Below are 9,400 nucleotides of genomic sequence, written 5' to 3' on the forward strand. Positions count from 1 at the left end.
GGAAAAAAAAAAAAAAAAAAAAAAAAAAAAAGGAGGGGGAGCAATAGTCAATTTTCTCCCTAGTTAAAAATTCAACATTGCAAAAGACCATCCTCATTCCATGGTCTCAGAGTGCTGATTTCTATGTACAGGACTTGAGTTTATTATGAAAGTATTTTAATTATTACAGAAATCTCAGGGAACTCTTGCTGCTAAGATTCATCACTCATCATCCTTGAGTAGGAAGTGACTTGCTTCAGATACTGACAGAAGGTTACAAAAGATGATTCAAGTAAATGTAGTTCTAGACTGATTGTATATATGCAGAAAATTGTCACCGGACTGATTAAAATACAGTACTGTTTCAGAGAACACAAGATGCTGGGTGTATTTGCTTTGTTACTTTTTATATAATTAATCTGTAGATGTTTATAAATATTTATGCTTAGAGTAGGGAAAAGAATGTCATGTTTTAAAAATAAAAACACATTTTACATACCTTAAGAAATATATTATTGGACATATATTACCAACATATTGCACTTAATTACCTAAAATAAATCTTATTTACCCTAAATAATTGAACTCAGCATGTCAAGTTTCAAAATAATAACCAGTTACATATATCATATCAAACCTGCAAGATTTGTTCACTTTTCAGAAATGCAACAACTTGACATGCACATTAATAAATACCAAACGGCCTGAAAGATGTAAATATTACTTCAGTCTTCAATTAATGCATATATTATACAAAAAAGAGAGAAGAAAGGTGGAAACAGAACTATTACTACTACCACAAGTTGAATGGTAATTTTAGACCAGCACTTTTATTTATAGTTCCCTGGTCTACTAGCAAAAGAAATCTAAAAATAGTCCGCATTGTATTTCAAATAAATGATGAAGCAGCTTAGCGTTCACAGGCAAAGTTACAACTGGAATGTAATGAAAGAAGTGATCTCTCCATAGCCATTATTTTCTGAGGAGCTATTTAAAGCTCTGCTTTGACTTTTCCATATCACATATGTAAAGGAAAACCTTCAGATGACATGATCTAACTCCTTGTATTTAATCTGTGTATTTATGAGGGTGAAAAGAAACACTAAAAGCTATAAATAACATATTCTAACATTTATTTTTCCTCCTTTGAAGACTTCTCCAGGGATTGAAGATGCTCCCTAGTACCATAAGGCAATTAAAATAATAATAAATCAAACATAATCCTTCTCACCTAGTGGATATTTTCCCCAGGCTCTCAGTTTCCTGTCTTCTTCTGTTCATGTAATCAGAAAATTATCAATCTTCAAATCACATCCTTTAAATGTAGGTGTTTAACTGGGATTATGAGTTTGCAAAGTAGTGAGCAAATTTAACATCATGATGATATCAAAAGAAAAATTCTGCTCTGCACAACTGCCTAATTCTAGCAGCCAGCAAAACCGTTGTGACATTTCTTTGAATCACCTTTATTCTTATGCGAATACTGTAGAGCTGCCAAAGTTTTGGGAACAACTGCCTTTCAAAGTCTCACTATAAATACTTAATCAAGAAGCAAGATTTTACCACAGACTGCTCATGCTGAGACTCAATGCAGTACCACAGTGATTTGACTTAATTAATTAACTTCTAAATATTGATCTGTGGGAGAAAAAGAAAGAGAGTAACTACAGATAGTTTAGGCTAGAAATGAGAAAGGACTCTATTATTAGATATTTTATAATGATGATTTACACAGCAGAATTTAGCCTTGTTTAAAATGATAGTAGTAGTAGTAATTAAGGCCAAACCAAAACCCTAGATGTGAAAATCAGAAAAGCTTTTGAGACAAAAACTGGATCTAAATTGACATTAGACATTTTCAATACAAGAAATACACATTTGTATGTTCTTGCACAACGCAAAATCTTCTCAGATATTTGTATTATAAAATCAATTTCATTAAACCTCTCACATCACACTTATCTTACCTTAATTCAACATACAAACATATCCAAATTTTCCTAATGAATTACCCATATCTATTTCTAAACAAAAGACTTTGAATTTGCAGTGAGATAGAGAAACATCTTCTTTCTGTAGAGAAACATCTACACAGGAGAAAAAATTCCACTAAATGCAAAAAATAAAACTTACAAAAATTAGCATGACCTCTTTCTTGTAGTAAATTCCACAATAATAGAGAGGATAACTTGTAACTTGGTTACAATCTCCATTTAGAAGTCACACTTTTTGTTACTGAAGAGGAAATGCTTTGGTAATGCTAACATATTGGGGATCATCATATTGGGGATAATACTCAGGTATTATCGTTCAAAACTGTAGCTACCTAGTAACTAAAAAACTAACAGTGTTGACATACATTATTTTTAAAATAAATATTGGTATTGATTTACAGATTTTGATTATTCCTCATGCCCTAATCCTATTGACCTGAAGATCCTATTGAAATTATTTGTAGTATATGGCATCATTCATTTTAGGGCAAAGATTTCATAATTTGAGAATGAAAAATACTATCACATACTGTCATAGTTCAGAGTGACTGAACACTAGATAATCAAGTTGTGAACATGAATCTAAAACCCATACTGGTCGTTGAAAACATAAAAAGTTTTAAAAGTCTGTCTTTTCAACTTAATACTTTGATCTATGAACTGAAATTGCCTAGGGCCTTATAACCTCCCTAGAGTCCCAAATATCAGATTCTGAGCAAATAAAATGAGACATCTAAAATCAACTGGAATTCAAAACACTGGCTACAGGTACCTAATATAGAGATAGATATAGAAAAGCAGATCAGTAAAAATCTAAAGATTTCACACAGTTGTTTTCTAAAGGTCTCAGGATCCTTTCAGAAATCCTGTCAGTACTACTTTTCAGGTAGCAAGTTTCACTGAATGAGACATTTCTGCTTCAAGACTTTGGCAAGAGTCCACAGAATTTCAGAAGCATGCGTTCGACGTGCTGCCATCTGGTAGCAGCAGTTTTGAAAGCCAAACACTCCAGCACCCAACAAAACTGGCTACAGTAACTGGAATAGCACCAACTACAGCTTCTCTGTCTCAAGATGAGGCTGAACTAAGATGGAACAAGAACATAATAAGGATGAGAAGGACAAAAACAAATGCTTCATAAAAGTTTTCTGTGTTTGTCACAGTTCCAATCTGAATGAGAATGATGCAGGAGTCCCAGATTTTATTACATATCAGAGGCTGTTAAAGGGAAGAGTCCAGCTACTTAGACTTTCTCCCGCTCCTCACCACTAAATCTGCATCTACTTTTAACGGAATAACTTCAAACAGTATCATCTACAGATCTGTGAAACAAGATCACACTAGTGGGAAAATACTTGAGCAGTACTTTAGAATCATAGAATGATTAGAACAATTTCATTAAAACCACAGAATCACAAAAGACTTGAGGTTGGAAGGGACACTTACAGATCATCTATTCCAACCCTGATGGTCAGGGTCACCTATAGCACATTGCCCTGGACCATGTTCAAGTGGCTTCTGGATATCTCCAAGCACGGAGACTCCACAACCTCTCTGGGCAACCTGTTGCAGTGCTCTTTTTGAAACAGAGCACATTGCTGGCTCATGGTCAACTTCTTGTCCACCAGCGCTGTTGGGTCCTCTTCAGCAGAGTTGCTTTCCATTTGATTTTAGATTTGGGCAGAGCTTCACAGTGCTGCAGATGAATAAAATTATTTCTTTTTTTTTTTTTTTTAAGAAACCAAACAAATATATATATAAAAAACAGCATTTATGCATGCATCACTATGCAGAGAAAGAAATCTGGCTAAGGTTTCAAGTAAAAAGTAAAGCTAGAAAAATTGTGCTTTAATGAAAAGTCTGCACCTTGAGCACTGGGTACTTTCATAGTAGTAAATAGTCAGAGACAAAGTATCATAAAGGGGCATATTTAACAACTGAGTATGCAAGGAAAAGCTGACATGTAGAAGAATTCAGAAATACTCAGCGTTCTGAGCAGATTAACATACAACCGCGACTGAACAGGCACCCAGTAACAGCACTCTGCACTGAGGACAACAGCAATAACATCATTCACCTCACAGGCACAGCTCACAGCCTGAGGGCTCAAAGGCACCAAAGGCTGCCTGATAACAGAATAACATACTACATTATCCAGTTTGGTTTTTAAGGCTTCCGTTTGGTATTTTTACTTTCATGGAGCCATTGATCTCAGTCTTCTTGACATCTAATTCATCAACCACATGCAACACCTAACAGCTCAGTCCCACCTAAGAGTGCTATTAGGCCCTCATACTACAGCAGAGTATGACTAGAGCAGAGCTAGACTGCAGTTTCTGCAGACTACTTTTTTTTTCTGTATATATACACTTGCATACTACTTCCAAATTTTGTCTTCATGCAGCTCTGTACGCATTCCTGTACAGTGCCAATGGAAAATTCTTTAAATATAACATGAATTATGTGCTTAGATAAGACAATTTACTGTATCTTCCTCTCTGCGGAAGACAAAGTGCAAAAAATCAGACAGGAATGTAATGCAAGTTACCAGGAGCCCAGCACATACAAACTAGCCAAAAAAACAGTTTAGTCAGAATAGATTTGAAAGTAGTACCAGGAAAAAAAAAAAAAAAAAAAAAAAAAGTGGTGGTTCACTGAATCTCTTTGAAGGATAAACATACATGATCTGACACCATCACAGTGTAATTAGCTCCTGTGTCAAGTTAATCCCAATTCCAGCCTAAGCAAATTCTCCAAAGCAGTCTGTACAACATGTAAATTGAAAGAAACAATTCTTAAAAATTGTTATTACATCACACATCATAAAAAAATTATATTGAAAACCATCTCATTACTGAGATCTCACTATATCCTACTACAAATATTTCAGTTCTTCCAGAACTTTGCACACGAGGGTATAAAGAAGTAAGCAATAAGCTAAGCAGGAAAAAAAAAAATCCACATTGAAAACGAGGAATATTTTCAATCTTGGCTTGTGTTAAATGACTGAGAAAGAGCTACCTTAAATGTGGGATCTAATATCATTTATTCTGCTCACTGATTTGAAAAAGAACATTTCTGCTGTATCAAAAATGGACATTGAAATCTCTATTGGTTCTCAAGTTCTGAATCCCCATCTTTTTCCCCTGCTCCTGAGCCAATGTTGATTAAAAAATACAATGGCTCATCCATCAAGCTTAAAATACACACTCCAAATTCAAAGAATATATTATTTTATCCAGCAAAGTATTTCTTTGAGGAAACAAGTAACTCTACAATGAGTGAACTTTGACAGCTTTCATTTAACATACAATCTGTTATTGCAAGTTCTTTCGGAAAAGTTATTGTGTGATGGAGATTTGTATGGAAGAAAGAGTGAAAAACTGAACCCAAAGAGGACTCCGTGTCCTTGGTCCCATATTATCATTCATTCTCCAGGTTCTTTCAACTATCTTTTTATTTAATACTACAATTTTTAAATTTTAATTCCTATCCTTCCTTCACAGTCTTTTTATGCTGTATGTGTGACACCTTCTCCTCCAAAAAGGAAAAAAATTTACTGAAACTTCAGCTTAACTCTGATTTTAATCTATTAAGAAGCATAAGTAGTTAAATAATACAAAGCTGATATAGTAGGATATCTTTTTCAATTAAAGAGATTTCTTGATTTCCTAATACCTCTAATGCTCATTATAAAGAGGTCACAAAGTACATTATGCCAAGCCTCTATATTTCCTCATTTGGAGATTCAATTTACTCAAGTATTTTACCATCTGCTTCAGTGCCTAACTGAATCCATGTCTTAATTTCATGAGATGCCGACTTTTGTCTGTTTAAATGTACATAATATTAACTTCGCATTAAAACATAAATTGTATTAAAACTGGTGCTTTTCAGTTAAACATGCATGATGCCACTACAATAATTCTCACTGTTGTCTGCACACTTTTTCTTACTACTTGTCTCCACCACTGCATTCTAATATTACAGGCTAAATGCTTGCAGATAAGTACATGGTTTCTTTCACTTTAATGTACACAGACTGCTTGCCTCTCATTTCGTTTCATTCTTCTAAGTTTCTCAATAGTTTCTTAGTATTCTAATAAAACTGAATTCAGGACTGAGCCAGAAACCTGGTTTTATTTTGCAGTCTCCAAGTGGGGGTGCTAAGCTCTCTAGAAAGGTTAGATCTACATCCTAAATCAATGCAGAAACTCCCACTTAAGCAAAAGCTGAATCATGACAGTGGGGCACGGTTTACTGTCCATGTGATACCTTAGACTACAACCCTTACATAGGCGGCTCTTCCACTCTCATTTTTTCATATCAATCTTCTAATTGCTCCTTAGCTTCCTGCAGCATTTGTCTGGTCTCATGGCTTAGTATTAGGCAGACCATGAGGCATCAGCTTCCCAGGCAAAGTGGAAAAAAAGAGTTAACTCCTGCTGAAGAGTTAAGTCCTGCTCAGCATGGAGCCAGTTTTGCTATTTGATAAGTGGAACATCTTAGCGGCAAACTCTGTCACTCTCCCAATTATTTATGATTACATTGAACAGCACTTAAAGCTGTTGGACTCCATTAGAAATCTTTCCCTGCTATGATGTCTTTAATTCTACCTTTTGCTTTCTTTTAATTGGTTATTAAGCTACCTAATATCCATCATCTCAGAACAGCTTAGTTTCAGCAGTGAGACTTTTAAGAAAATCAGTGTTAAAATGCTGGTGATTCCATTGATGTTCTATAGAAAATTATTAAACTTCAGAATAATTTCCCATAGGATATCAATGAAATCTCCACCATCTTCCAGTTGATTTCTTAAAAGATCCCAGAGAGAAAAGAAAAGCCACAGACTTCAGCAGACATGGCCAGTATCTCTCAATGTATAAGGTTACAGAGAAGCTGTTACAAGTCAGCATCTACAAGGCTCTTTGCTTACAAAGAGGTCTTTGCTACTGATGTACTCACAATTCCATTAATGGGAATGCTGTAAAGCCAAACCAGGTAAAATAATGATTAAGAAGTACAGAATCTGGTAGTTTGTTAAACATAAAAAGATACAAAGTATCTTTACAAACAATGCTTAATATAATTAAGAACCCTAGCTTGTAGCCCTCTGTTCAAATTATTCCTTTGAATAAAGAAGCACTTGTAAAAACTCTTCATTTATCATTTTAAAATATTCTAAGAAAAAAACACTACTGTAAGATTTACAAAATCAGTGGAAAAACTCCTACAAAGCCCTGACAAAATCAGAAGAGTTGTGGCATTGTGAATGAGAGAAGGCAATTAACTTTCCACTAATGTAATTAGCATTCTGCAAGTACAGTGCTTTCGTCACTAAGAACAGCATTTTAAAATTGTTCCACTGATCGTTCTGAACTGCTTCCAGGACTGACTTTCTTCTGCTCAGCAATTACTCCCAGACAGCCTTGAACTAAGATACTGTGTTTAGCTCCTCTTCAAAGGGAATGCTGGCCAAAAGGCCAGCAGGTTATATCCCCTGCAGTTGTATTTTAAATATCATTACCTTTCCCCATAGACATTCCACCAAAGCTGCCATGAATAAAGCCAATCTCAACTAAATATTAAAATCTATCATGTCATTGCATTGGCTTTGACTTTTCATTTCTTAAAGGTGTTCTGAGCGATGACTAACACAGTTATATCTTTTTGACTTGCAGGTGAGCTAAAGGAGCCATCCTGAATTTAACTGAGAATTAAGGCCAGCATCTCATCTGCAACCCCATACACACCTTTATTTCAGGGACTTCAAGACCTTCCCTCTGTGGATTATGAATGGTGATCATACATGTAAATGAAGATGAGCAAAAAAATAGAACCTCAGTGAAATTATTTTCACTTTCTTGACTTCTGTTGCTAAGCAAGACTTATCTTTCTAATATATTTGGCCAATGGCAGTGAAATACGTCCTGTCCCACACATACTTTCTCTGCAATTTATTCACTATACTCAGCCCTAAACAAGAAAAAAAAACAAACTTTGACAAAATGGGGAGAACATTCACAGAACATATTCTTTTTAACTAAAATATAATTTCTCCCTCAGTTATTTTCATTTCAAGTTGTTAGAATGTGGTTTACCTGTATCTCCACTTACGCTGTGAATAGTATGTGACAGACAAGTTGCAGCTCACCCTAAGATTGCTTTGAAACCCTGCTGCCAGCAGCTAAAATTTTCACAACTGGGACAACTGCTGTTGCCTAGAAAATTCTGAAAAAGAACAAACATTAATTTTGAGGGAAACTTTATCCCAATAATGGCCAAAGGGAATAGGGACCCCTTCTTTCTCTATACTCCAGTAACAGATGACGGAGGAAGCTTCCTTCCCTTTGGGAACCATGAAGCAAGAAATCAGATTTGACCTCCAAGGGCCAGAAACCAGATCATAGATGTCACTTTATAACATCTAATGACAATTTATTTTTTCTCCCTCACTCTGAATTTTATTTTTGGCTCTCGTCTTGACACTACAACCACTGTTATATTTCTAGCTCACTTTGACTTATAATAGGGGCTTAATATGATCTTAAACCTAGATTAGCAATCACTTACACTGGTGGGTGGCATTTTGTTGCCCTCAACTATTTTATTTTTTGTTGTTGCTTGTTTTTCCCTCCTTTAATTTCTGACTTTTCTCAGCCCCGGGGGCATTTTCACCCCTCTCAACACCCATTTAATCTGCATAGGACTGAGCTCCCTTTCCAGAAAGCTCCTCTTCAGAAGCCCACCACATGTTCGGGATAGCTCCCAGATCACCCTCCTCCCCTCTCCATTTTGGCCGCCAAAAACTCCCCGTGCCACCCCAGCTACACGAACCTCACACAGGTAGGCAGAGGGAGGAACAACTGCTACCTCAGTGGTTTAATTAAATAAGCCCTGGAGCTGCACCGCGATGAAGGGCGATGCCGCATCGCCAAGAGACCGCCGCGCCCTCTGCACAGCTCCCCGCGCGCCGTTAAAGGAAGGGAGGCGAAAGGAGAACGCTCCCCCCACCCTGCACGCGCCCAACGGCCGTAACGGCCACAGCGACCGCGCGGGAGGGGGCAGGCGCCGAGAGCAGCGGCGCCGTGCGCAAACCCTGCCCCGCCCGCCGCATCCCCGGGAAGGCCCCGCCCCGCGCACGTCCCCGCCTGAAGCGTCGCTGCGCAGGCGCGCGCGCCTCGCACGCGCACCCGCTTCTCCCCCCTCCCGGCGCGCAGTGCGCAGGCGCGCGCGGAGGCCGCGCGGGGGGGAGGGCGTGAGATGAGCGTGTTGCTGCCCAACATGGCGGACTTCGACACCATCTACGAGCTGGAGGAGGAGGAAGAGGAGGAGGAGGAGGAGTCCGAGCCGGTGGTGAGGAGCCAGGAGCTGCCGCGGCCCCGCGACGCGCCCGACCCCGTGGCGGTGCGGGGCGCCGGGCACAT

General features: G+C 37.9%; 1 protein-coding gene across 1 annotated transcript in view; it reads left to right on the forward strand.

Annotated features, from left to right (window-relative positions):
* The first annotated feature begins 9,180 nt into the window (after positions 1-9,180).
* CHIC1 (cysteine rich hydrophobic domain 1) overlaps positions 9,181-9,400 on the forward strand; it is a 19,412-nt gene continuing 19,192 nt past the window's right edge. Inside the window, exon 1 of the mRNA XM_026038979.1 lies at positions 9,181-9,394. Within this exon, the coding sequence (XP_025894764.1) occupies positions 9,237-9,394 (158 nt within the window). The 5' untranslated portion in view covers positions 9,181-9,236. The remainder of the gene's footprint in view (positions 9,395-9,400) is intronic.

This window comes from Nothoprocta perdicaria, unplaced genomic scaffold (genome assembly GCF_003342845.1).
Source record: "Nothoprocta perdicaria isolate Ctin4 unplaced genomic scaffold, notPer1 scaffold_22, whole genome shotgun sequence".
NCBI lineage: Eukaryota > Metazoa > Chordata > Aves > Tinamiformes > Tinamidae > Nothoprocta > Nothoprocta perdicaria.